General features: G+C 40.6%; 1 protein-coding gene and 1 long non-coding RNA gene across 13 annotated transcripts in view; one reads left to right on the top strand and one right to left on the bottom strand.

Moving 5' to 3' along the window:
* The window catches only part of SRCIN1 (SRC kinase signaling inhibitor 1), a 323749-nt gene that overhangs the window by 165590 nt on the left and 145317 nt on the right, over nt 1–12842 (bottom strand). For 10 of the 11 annotated variants that reach the window (XM_042474119.1, XM_042474121.1, XM_042474118.1 and 7 more), the window contains exon 2: nt 11548–11831. In XM_042474119.1, coding sequence (XP_042330053.1) covers nt 11548–11831 — 284 coding nt within the window. Of the gene's footprint in view, nt 1–11547; nt 11832–12842 lie in introns of those variants that run through there. The other variant, XM_042474129.1, reaches the window with a different exon arrangement.
* Nucleotides 1–12842, top strand: part of LOC121934090 — a 48290-nt gene that overhangs the window by 2522 nt on the left and 32926 nt on the right. For both annotated transcript variants that reach the window (XR_006104562.1, XR_006104561.1), the window contains exon 2: nt 7192–7264. This is a non-coding gene — a long non-coding RNA (uncharacterized LOC121934090). The remainder of the gene's footprint in view (nt 1–7191; nt 7265–12842) is intronic.

Raw genomic sequence — 12842 nt, 5'->3', positions numbered from 1 at the left:
TAGAATGAATAATAATAATAATAATAATAATAATAATAAAGCTTTATTTATATAAATGTGAGTGAACAGTGCAAGGTTGATCACTAGTTGAAGTCAGTGGCTCTGGTGACTCTGGGATGATGAATCTGCTCTAGATCTCACTCAGAGCTTTAAAGCAGATGTCTATGACATTCAATCCTTTCTCCAAAATATGTTTGGAAATTTGTTGTTGTTGTTGTTGTTAACTGCTCTTGAGTTGGTCCTGACTCATGGCAACCCTGTGTATGAGACATCACCAAGCTTTCAAGCCTTAAAAGTTTCTAAGGACATCAGTAATTTAACATGCTTCCAGTTAGCAAAGTAAGGTGAAAAACAGTAACAGAAGTTGCAAGACCACAACACAACAGCAGCAGATGGAACAGCATACCAGCTGTCAAAATAATTAAAATATTTACAAAGAAATCAGAGAGTGATTAAATGAGGAATTTAAAAGTACCCATTTAATGGCATCTTTAAAAGTTCATTGGCAAAGGTTTATTAATGAAGGGTAAAAGAGGTTTTTCTCTGTCTGATGAAGTGGTGCTGCTGTTGGTATCTTAAGGAATTGGGTGTAGCTCACTTGCCAAATGATTATTGCTTTAGTCACTGATTTTGTCAAAAATTTTGATGTTAGTATTCATATACATTGCTAAGGATTCTGTACGGTCTGGTATAGGTGGTGGTCCAGGAAGGTGACACCATGAGTTACCGCATTGGGTGACACCAACCCTAGTGATCCCACTGTTGTTGCTGTATGCCTTCAAGTCATTTCCAACTTACTGTGGGATTTCTTAGCAATATTTGTTCAAAGGAGGTGTGCCATTGCCTTTCCCTGAGACTGAGAGCATGTGACTTGCCCAAAGTCACCCAGTGGGTTTTATGGCTGAGGGGGGACCGAACCCTGGTCTCCAGAGTCATACTCCAACATTCAAATTATTATGCTACACTGACAAAATCTTTTTACACCTGGCCAGATTCTTTTTATCTCCTTGTCCTCTGTCTACCTGTTAAGCATTTTAGTAGCATCGGTTTTAAAAATGATGAAAGAGGGCTGAAGAAACAGAGTTTCAGTGTCAGGTTGTACCAGTAGATCTGCAACAAACGATGCAATAAAGCTTGAGTTGGGAAATAATAGAATTCTACTCTAGCCAATTCTCCTGTAGTAGTGTGTTTCTGCCTACAAGAGGCAAGGTAAACAGCAGCTGTTTCTAGAATTCCCTATTGAGCATATATGAACAGCAAAATGGAGAGAAAGTAGATAAGCCTACGTTACCCCAAATATTTTTAAAGCCTAGATCTATGCATTTGCCCACCAAATATAAGTGAAGGTTAGTGAAAGAAACAATAATCCTAAAACGCATTTTGGAAGAAGTCTTCCAATGGTGTCTAGAAGGCGCAAATTTTTTTCTTTACTTAGGCAAGGCTTATCTGATCTAGTTGTTTCATTTTACACATGCAAATTGTTAGTTCTGAATTAAACGTTTGCTGAATAATGTGACCTGCTTTTCTTTTTTGCAGTACAGGAACCTAAACTTTATTCTTTTCATGTTAGTTCTGCCTCAAGTTCCAAAATTTCTATTACAGAAGTAATGCCCAGAGACATGTCAGCTTTGTTACCTGTAATGATAGGGGAAAGCCTCACCTACTGAATTACTACTTGTCAGAAAGTTCATTATATTCTCAGGCCCACAAATCCACTAGAGACAAGGCCTTTTTGGCATACTGTAGTCATATGTTGATATTAATAGGGGGCTGTCCTCAATTTGAAAAGCTGTCTAAGGCCAGTTAATCTATTTGAAGGGCTGGCCAGGTCCAGCTGAAAGATAAAGCGCTAGAAACCCTGGAAGCCCTTGAATACATCAATTAAGTTTATATTCTTGAACGTTCCATAGACAAAAACGAGGACATGTGAGGCCAAGCAACATGAGAGTGTGGTAAAAGTTACTTTTTAAAAGATGGAAAAAGTTATTAATGAGGAAGAATGTGCAAGCTAGAGAAGTGGCAGCAGATTGCTTTTGCCAAAGCCGACTGTAAAGGGCAAGACTGAATCCCCTCCTCTCCTCTCTTTTCCCCAAGTGCAAACTATTTTTGCACTTTGAACTCAGTTTGGAGCAACTGAAGTAAATTGAGGATGAAAGTGGGAGGAGGAGAAAGAAATTGGGACATTTTAAAAGCAGCTTAAAAAGTGGGACAGAGGATTAATCGGAACTGTCCCTGCCAAATCGGTTCATTTGAAGGGAATGTAAGAGTTAGTATCTGGACAGAAAACTGAGCAACCAAGAAGGTCATCTGATCATAGCCTTCACTCCTCTCTATGCTGAAATCTGTTGCATTTCTAATTGATTTTTAGCAATTCTTTTCACATGTTTAACTATATATTAAAATTAGCATATGCATATTTTATGTAAATCTTAGCCCTCTTTTTTCTGGTAACACATTACCTCTCTTTTGGTGATACTTAAGTGATCACCTTCTTTTACTCGTGGCCTCTGCCTTATGGAAGTCCCTTCTACAGAAATACAATTGGCCCCATTTCTGGGTTAAGAGTTTTTAAAATTCATCTGTTCTTCTTTGTTTCTAATTGAAAAGTTTCATTTTATCTACTGCAGACAGATATTTTGAAACATTACAAAATATCCTATATTTTATTGAAATTGGTTTTAATCAAAACTCTTTATATTTTATAATAAATTTTAAATATTTTATGTTCCGGTGCTGTAAGTGGCTTTAGGAAGACTATGACAGTATAGTGTTTACTTGTTTAGATGGGTGGCCTGGCTTATCCCAAAGGCAAGTAACAAAGCACACCAATCAAAACTAGCACATCCTCAAAAACCAAACCCCAAGGACAACAGAACTGAGCACAATTGCTCTGGTTAAAATAGTGTGTTGTGGCATTTAGGACTTTGCATGTGATAAGCAGCACCTTGAATTTTGCTCAGAATAATATGCATCTCATACATGTTTACACAGATGCAAATGGGATGAGCTAAATCAGGATCCCTTGTTTGCATTAATCCTGACAGGTGTTTTTCACCCATTCCCGTCCTTTTCACTATCCCAAGCACCAGGGAGAATGCAGTTTGAGTTCAGTCAAACTGAGTTGAGATCAGATATAAAGATTGCTCACAGTTTTTCTCATCTCTAATGAGAAAGCTTGTTTTTACATACCAAGAGACACTGTCGAGAAAATGTCCAAACTCCATAAGATTTAGCACATTTCAGTGGTTTTGTGTGTATGGAAAATTTGCACCAAAACATTTCCCCCCCATACCAAACAGTTTCTACAGCTTTGGGCAAAATATACTACTCTCTCCATAAAATCATTATGGTTTGCACCCCCCAAAAAATCAAATTAAGACTAGCCAAGGCCAGGACCAAAAGCTGAACCTTGGCTGAACAGTATGCTTTTTAGTCCACAATCCCCCGCGGTCAGTTGTTAGTGGTATGGCTGGGAAAAGGCCAAGGGTGACCCTACCATTAGGCAATGATGCAGCCAACTCAGATGTCAGATGCTAGGGGCCAGCAATGTCATTTCTTCTAAGTCTCCCCAGCTATTCCCCAGTATTGTATGATACACTTGTATGTGCCACATGGCCTGTCATGCACTCCCCTCCAGCTAGCCTGCTGTCCTCAACTGTGGTGAAAAACACAGTTCCAGCACCAACTTCATAGAAAGCTTCAACTGCCCACCCAGTTCACTTTTGATCATGGAGTGGGGAAGGGGGCACCATCTCACCTTTTGCTTCAGGTAGCAAAATGTCTTCAGCCAACCCCAAAAGAGGAGACACTGGATCCTGAAATTCAACAGGCAGAAAACATTGCTCTGCTACCCAAAGGAGGGCAGATGGACAAGGTCCATAAACTTCAGTCTATGAAAGATTATGCTACCAATGTTCTATCTTCCTCTGCTTCAATGCTTCTACAATACCCCTTTCCATACTGATCTAGTGACTAACATGGTAATATTTTTGAAGTTTAAGCTCAAGTAAACTTCACATCCTCCCCAGTTTTCTAATACAAACTAGGGCAAGGGTAGGATTGGGAAGGTTATTCATACACCTTGCCATTAATGTCTTAGTTCCTCTTGTATTCAAAGAGGAGATAATCACCTCTCTGCTAGCCGTATGCATTCACTTAAGTTCACCTTTCACTGAAAAACAAGATTCTAGCCCTCAAGGCATAAAAACAACCACTGAGACAGATCTTGTAGAGCTTTCATGGGAAAGAAAAAGAGAGGCTGATTTTGCTAATTAAGACTAGGTTGGGGGTGAAGCCCCATAGATATGGTGCAGTTGAAGTCACCTCTTTCTGCAACTCTGGCTAATTCTGTCTTCAGCTCCCCACTGCCCAGCCAAGGACCCACATTACTGATCATCAGGTCAATACCCATTCTGCATCCATTCTGGAGTGAAGAAAATATTTCTTCTTGATCTGCAGCTCCATCTGCTGTTTTAGCCTTGCCTGTTTCACTGCTATTCTGCTCAGGAGGAAAGAAAAGGAATTGTCACTTTCTTCCAGGAAAAATAAAACCAGGCTACCAACATGAAAAGAAATGAAAACCTTAAAAGGATTTTTTAAAAAACCATATAACAAGCAATTAGAAACATCATTAACTCTGTGATAGCTGTGAAGACTGCAGGGAGCATGCATCCATTTTTGGCACAAACATAAGCTGATGAAAGTGAGCTGAGCTCATATGGTCTAACCTACATTCTCACCATACTGACTGGGGTTGTGTGAAATAGGTCTCAAATGTCTAATGTCTGACTCTGGTTTCTGGAACTATATTCAGCATTCAAAATAAACTCTACAATTTTTTTTTTCAGGACTAGAAAACTCTCCTCCCTGAAATAAAGCCACTTGAATCACACATTGGCTGGCATCCTGTTGGTTGGTCCCAACTAGAGTAGACCCATTCACTAAAGTGCTACACATCAACGGTTGTGGTCACCCATATGCTTTGCCTGGATTCAGATGGCTGTGCATTTTCAGTAGAGGGAGGGTGAACAGATGGGAATAGATATGAATTTGCACAGGAAAGTGAAGATAATAAAACGCTGTCAATGCAAATGTGCAAAAATCCACACAATACACTTATGTGTAGACTAACCCTAAAACATATAGTCAAGATGTAAGCAACCTGAGGGTCTCGAGCTGCTTTGACTGAAAATGCCCATCAGTCCCATCCAGTCTGACTAATGATCAGGGATGATGAGAGCTCCCAGAATCTCGCAACCAGATTCATAAGGTTGTAATTATTTTTAAAAAGGTAACTTTCCTAAATTCTGGATGACACTTGGGGTGCAAGTGCCAGCACAGAAATTAGGAAGCTCCTATTTTGAATTCCTGCTATCCTGAGAGTCCCTGTTAATCTAACCCTGAGTGGAATTCCTTCAGATGTTATATGTACACCAAACCGCCTGCTCTCTTACCCATTTATTCCCTAGGAAACATATAGCCATCTAGTTCTTTAAACTCAATAAGGGCAGGACATTTTGTTTTTGTTCTTTTCAAGAAGTGACCCCTGTCCAAAGACATTAAAATCTTGCAATCTTTGTGCTGGCACTGAGCCTTAGATTTGGAAAGAAGTTTCAAAGCTGAGCTGTAAATCAAATAAAAATAGTCAAAAACACTACAGAGAAACCAAAAGCAGCAAAGTCTGTGAATCTACCTTTTATGGTGACTTCTCAGAGCTCAGTACCAAGCAATTAGCCAAAAGAAGGCGGCAGCAAGTTATCTCCAGGTGAACACAGATAGAAAGATGTCACACTGAGCACACAGAACAGATGTTGCTACAGAAACCTAATACCTGGTACCTGGCACAAAAGGGGGCATGACTCCTCCCCTCCACTTCCTATTATATGCCTTAAAGCCTCTGGTTCTGACATCTCTACCAGGCAAAGAGAGAAATAAAAGGAAGGGAGTGACGTCCACATCAGTTGTTTTATACATTGCAGTTTCAGATGGCAAGTGAAAGGCACAGATGTGGCCTCCCACTTCTCTAGTTTAAATAGCTCCAGAAAGAACAAAAAAGATGGCTGCCTTCTTTCCCAGGCTGAATTAAAAATAGGGTGACCATTTGTGCCTCCACTAATAAGAGAAATGTATTGCCAAACAGAATGGCAAGAAAATGCAGGGTATACCTTGCTTAAGAAAACCCTGTGAAATTCATGGGGTCACCATGAAGACACATACACAAACATCAATAATACTGCATATGCACAGATGCAAATTTACAAATAACAACTGCAATGTAAGTAGATAAAATAATAAAAGGTAAAGGTAGTTCCTTGACATGAATGTCTAGTCGAAACCGACTGTAGGGGGCAGTGCTCATCAATGTTTCTAAGCCAAAGAGCCAGTGCGTTGTCCAAGGACTGTTCTGGCAGTCATGTGGCCAGCATGACTCCACCAAACGCTGTTAGCTTCCCACTGAGAAGTGGTACCTATTTATCTACTTGCATTTGCATGCTTTTGAACTGCTAGGTTTGCAGAAGCTGGGACTAGTGACAGGAGTTCACCCCATCATGCAGAACCCAGGGGTTGAATTGCCAACTTGCCAATCTTGCAATCAACAGAGTCAGCATCTTAACCACTTGAGTCACTGCATGCCCTAGATAAAGAATACATTTCACAATTGTGGGGAAACTTGTGACCAGATGAACAGTATAGCTGCTGCTCAAGTTCTCACTGCTGACAGGTAACCAGAAAGCCCTTCTTATGATTCTGCATCTTTAAACCTGGACAGCTTTTCAAACAAGAGCAAAACTGGTCAATCTGTGGCATTTCAGATGTTGGATTGCAACTATGATCTTTGCTCACCATTAGTTATGCTGGTTAGAGCTGATGGGAGCTACAGTCCAACAACTGAAAGGTGCTACTCCAGGAAAATGATGTGTTCAAACCAGACTATTCTTAAAATAGTAAAAAAGCCTCTTTGTTTTAAAAACTAGATACAGGTCTCTTTCCCACACCGGAAAAGTTGCAGGGAAAACTTTTGCAACCTTCATGGCAAGTCTGCAGAAGTTGCAACACTTTCAGTTGAGTGGCACATTTACAGTTTTACAAGTTAGTTGTTGGTCTTTCCATCTTTCCCTTACTTTTTCAAAACTGTTAAGAATGGTAAACCACTGTACACACCCACTAGTTAATTCTAAAATCTTTTCACAGTGTTGATGGGAATATTGATACATGACGACATGATTCTCAGCAATAAAAGATGACTGCCTCCATGTTCTAAATGGTACGTACCATGCTACTGGGGTATATCTATGTCAATATATATATATATATATATATATATAATCACAACACATAATGCCAGGCGTGGCAGGATTACTGGAAAAGAAAAATAAAGTTCAGTAGGAGAGGTGTGCAATTATAGCTAGCTTTGAAAGACTAAACATCATCCCAATTTCATGCTCAAAACCTTCAGCTTCTTACACCTGAACTGCATCTTCACAGCTGCAATGTACCATTTTAACTACCTAGTCTCCTTCCAACCGATCATAAATTGTTTTTCCTTTCCTAAGCCTCACGGCTATAGCCCAGAACACCAAATCTTATACCTTCATGACTTCATCACCTTTCTTGTTCTTTTCCAGCATAGTCTGTGGTCTCTAATTAAGTATTTCTTCACACAGTGCATAGACAAATTATAGAATTTGCTACTGCAACATGTAATATTCACCACTTAAAAGGGGATTACAAAAATTCACATAGGGTAAGGCATGAATTCAGTCATGATGCCTATGAGCTACTTCCAACATACTGGCTCTGAAACCAATAGCTGGCAAGGATGAGCAAGAGGTTGCCACTGCATTCATATGTTGCTCTTCTGGGGCATTAGTTGATCACTGCAGAAGATTACTGCTGGACAAAATAGATGTTTGGTTGGGTTCAGCACAACTCTTCTTATATTCTTATGTACATGTATCTTTATTGAATACTTTGATTTTTTATAACTCCTAGAATTCCCCAGGCAGGATGACCACCAACTATGGGACTCTGGGAGTTGTTGTCCCAAACTTTAACATGCTCTTTTCCCATTTGTTAAATCAGTCCTACAAAGTCTTCTCCTTTACAGGTTTCAGATCACATCAAGCATATACTGTGTGCTGCAATATTTGTCACTCTTCTGTTAAGTAATTCCACTATGTTCAGCATCTCAGTAGAAACCCAAACATAACCAGTGAATGCAAAAATATATTAAAAAATTATATGACAATTTCATCATATTGAGCTAACACTGTGTATGATACCATCAGAATGTGATATCTCTGTACTATTACAGTAATGTTACACTAATGCATAACTTCCTTCTAAGGCCAATCATACCTACCGTGCTCTCTTGATGTTCATCTAAAACATAATATAGGAAGTGGAGCACCAAAAGTTTAAACATTCACAGTCTAATCATAAATATTTAGTTCTCACAGTTGTCCTTTCATTTCCCACACGAAAACATGAACTTTATGAATGAAATACTAGCATTCCTGTGACAGGCTTGCAAAGCCATAACAGGCTGTCATTCTTCCCAACTACTGCCCCACTTCTTCATCCTTCATTATTTAGAGACACTGCTTTCTCCTTCTTTTCTTTTCTTTTTTTCTTTTCTGAAAAACGTGTAATATTGAATTTTGGCAACAGCCTATGCATGCATATTCACTATAAGTTGACATTGTGTATATGTCGAGGGCATGTTTTGTGGTCAAAATTAGGATTTTCATATGACCTGGGGATATATTGAGGGTAAATCTAAGAGTCTCACTGCCCTTCCTCCCTCTGCTCAGTCTGGCTGTCCCTCTGGAGGATGATGAGCCAGGGACCAGGAAGGAGGGCAAGTGTTTGCCCCCTATGCCTTTCCCCAGCCCACCTGTCCCTTCAGAGGACACCTTGGCTGGGGAAAAGGAGGGAAGGCAAGCCTATGCCCTGCAAGGCTCTCCTCAGCCTGGCTGTCCCTTCAAGAGACAGCCGGGCTGGAGAAGAGGCTTGAGGGGCAAGCCTATTACCATACTGACCCATGTGTAGGTTGACCCAGGGTTTTTGAGTCAATTTTTTTTGCAATTTTTTTTCAACTTATATATACAAGTATATATGGTATACAGCCACCCCTCCTTTTTCGTGGTGGCTCCGTCCCGGCCCCCCTTGCGAAAATGGAGTTTTGCTTATATTCAAGCCCCATTGGCTTGAATATAGGTGTGGGGACACGGGGGCATGCATGCACCCCATTCTTTCCCCCTCTGTTTGTCCATTGTGCATAAGCAAGAGACGCGAGTTTGAAGACCATGAGAATGTAGGGAGGACTGTATTTCCTTTCAGGAATATATGTGTGTATGTGTGTGTGTGTTGTCTTTCTTTTACTAGATGTATGTAGCTCCAACTTCTTACTATCCCACTGTGCTTTAGATATGTTTTGGGGCTTGTCTAGTCCCCAACATCTTTATTTTTAAAAACATTAATTGATTTTGAACACTGTTGTAGTCTGAGGGCAAAAAGGGAAAGGTGGCATTGCATTACCACAAAGGCCAACTAATTATCAGCACAGACAAGTGGAAAGGCAAGGGAGTTTTGGTCTTGTGACTGTCAGGAAGGCCAGCCAATATGTACTCTGCTTATCCAGGTGGGAGAGTGGGAGGAAGGTAGCTTTGTGATTGTTACAAGGGCAAGTCAATTATTACCATGCATAGCCAATTTTCCCACAAAACAGGAGGGACCAATTCCTCCTGAGTTAATCCAGTTTAGATAGGGATGAGTGTTGATCCATGACAGGCTCATCACTCATGTTATGCAATCAAATTAATTTTCTTTTAGCTGAAATGAAACTTCATGATACCATCTCAAGACTGACCCCTCCCCACCACATTGTATTACATTTATGGGAGATATATATTTATGCAAAGACCTGTAAAAATTACCTCATAATTTCTGAAGGAGAAGTATGTATCTAACCAACAAGTGTGGAATGCATACCCCTCCTGATGTTATTAGGCTGCAACATACACTTAGCCAGCATACTATTAGCAAAAACTCTCACAACACAGTTTTTTTTTTTTTTTTTTTTGAGAAAAGCATATTTTAAAACTACTGTCTGCTGAAACTGTAGGTATGTGATTAAGAATCTGCCAAATCTTCAGTACTTTCTATTGTGTGATCCACATACTAAGCCATAGGGCAGTGGTTCCCAACCTGTGGGTCGGGACCCCTTTGGGGATCAAATGACCCTTTCACAAGGGTCGCTTAAGACCTTAGGAAAACACATATTTGCATGTAGCAATGAAAATAATTTTATGGTTGGGAGTCACCACAACATGGGGAACTGTATTAAAGGATTGCGGCATTAGGAAGATTGAGAACCACTGCCATAGGGTCATTTTTTCAGTTCTGATTGCAAAGGCCACACAGGCTATAGGACTGGTTTTTTTTGTTTGTTTGTTTTTTGCAATGCAGACTCAGGGGCTCGACAGATGGCCCCAAAGGAGCGACTTACTGCCATCCCTTTCAGTGCTGGATTGGGGCTGGATTGCACACTGCACCCCGATCTGGTGCTTTGCCTGCTCTACAAAGAACGGCAAAATGTCACTCCTTTTAGAGCTGGCAAAAAGCTGCCCTTGCTGCCACGGTGGCAGCTTTTCAGCATTTCTTTGGTGCAGCGTTTATACACACTGCACAAAAGGAGTGCTGTGACACCCCTGCCATGTGGTCGGGTGCGCCGCATGTCACTGGCATCAGGGCGGAGTCAGGACATGCGACATACAGTCACCACGCCCCCACTCCACCCTGATGCCAGTGTTTCTAGCCAGTCTGTTTTACCCCAACTCCTATATGGGCTGAAAGCCAGAGACACTTTTTACTTTAGAAATAACACAGTGCTGCCCTTTGCTGACACTGTTAACCAGACAGCATAAGTACTAGTGATAAACAAATGTGTCAGGTTTTTCTCTTTTCTTCATATTTAATTCAAAATATAAAGTTTTTCATTTTAATATAATGAAGGTATTTATAAAATTTGGAAAGTTCTTCTCAAAAATGAGCCCAGCAAAATTTTCAAACATCTCCACAGGTCAATTTCAGAAGCTACAGCTATTCCCAGCACAGAGAGGACCATTTTATAACTGGCTGCCATGTCATGGCCAAAGTTGAGAAGCCTGTAAGGGGAGGGAAAGGTGGCAACCTTAATTTAGCATTCCAATCCCATGGATTCAAACTCAGACTCTTAAGAAATAAGTCCTTGAAGCCATCTGCCTGCAAGGTAGGTTTCACTTTTATCCTACATTTATATTTAAATCAATTTTTAAATTTTTAATTTAAAATTAATGTTTTTAATGAAATTTTTCTCAAATACTTCCACCGAATTAATGAAGAACTTTGCAAATTTTGGGACATGCTGATAAAACAATATTATCCTTTATCTCTTGAGCTCTGAAGGGAAAGTTGCATTAACAGCCCATGTCTCCAAGCCAAGAAGCCATTATTGCTTTTGTGCTGACACAGGATCTCTGTCAAGGGAGGAAATGCACCCCTTACCTGGTCCCGGATCCTCTCCTGCTGCCCTCGGATGGCCAAGGCATGCTGGGGGTACTTGCTCTTCAAGTGGTCCATGAAGGCATCCCGCTTCCGTTCCATCTCAGACTTCTGAAGCCCCGTGAGGGCTTCCAGACTCTGAGCGGCAATGACAGTGTGCCGGCGTTCTGAGGTATGGACCAGCCCTACGTTGGAGAAGCGGCGTGTGCCATTTCCCAGGGTCCGGTATTCCCGTGGATATTCTGCATCATCTGCCGAGATCATGTGGGCGCTAGTCCTCTCGGGATCTGCGCAGATTTGGGAGGAAGGAAGAAGAGCAGAGAGGAAGTCAGGGCACTGTTCTACTTACCTTACAGTGGCGAAAAAGAACCAGGGATGCTGGATGTATAGGAAAGACAGGGAAGAGTTTCTTCTGAAAGGGCTGGGAGAAAGAAACCAAGCATGGGTTCAAAAGAGATACTGGGCAGTCATCCTCACTGGATGATCTCTCTTTCTAAATAGGGCAAGAACATTTCTTTGGCAATAACTGTTCTTCCTTAGGGAACTGAGCCTATGCTATAGTTTTTGTCAGAGCTTGGAAGTTACTTTTAAAACTAATTAGTTGTGGTTTCAAAGCCCATTTCAAAAAGTATCTAATATTGTTAAAATTTTAAAATAACTCTTTATGTTTCCAATTAATTTTTTTAAAAAATACACACAAGGTACATCACAAACTTGTATTTAAACCATGAGACTATTAGTGAGGCCAGTGTCTTATAAATCTATAACTAACTAAAGCATCACTGTTACACCACAAGATGAATTATATTACTTCCTGTGGGAGTGTAACTTAGTTATATCTTCATTACTGGGGAGCAAAGTGTTAATTACAAATTAATTACTTCCAAGGTCTGGTTTTTTTCTTCCCTACTGAGCCTCAGAACAAGGTCGCACAAATTTCAGACCGTTAAAAGGAGGTTAAGCTTCACGGAAGCATGATAAAGGTGAGTGAGAAATGGGGAGACAGAGGCCTGTTCCAATCACTTTTGATTCCAAAGTGATTTCCAGAGGTTTTCTGGGTGCAAAAGGGACAAAGGGTGTGTTTGGGGTGGTGGGGTTAAGGTGAAGGGCAGAAACAACCGTCATCCAAGAGAAAGACGAGACAATAAATATATCAAGACAACAACTGGGAAACCACAGAGACATCAAAACTGGCCTGGAGAAGCCAAAATTAAATATAAACAGTCAAAAGATGTCAAGGGAGAATGACAGCCCATGGGCCCTTGCTCTCAAGCAAGAGACCGATAGGAAGACAAAGA

The sequence above is a fragment of the Sceloporus undulatus genome, chromosome 6, assembly GCF_019175285.1.
Source record: "Sceloporus undulatus isolate JIND9_A2432 ecotype Alabama chromosome 6, SceUnd_v1.1, whole genome shotgun sequence".
Classification (NCBI taxonomy): Eukaryota; Metazoa; Chordata; class Lepidosauria; order Squamata; family Phrynosomatidae; genus Sceloporus; species Sceloporus undulatus.
Note: the sequence above shows the minus strand (reverse complement) of the source record. Positions and strands in the feature narration are given on the sequence as shown.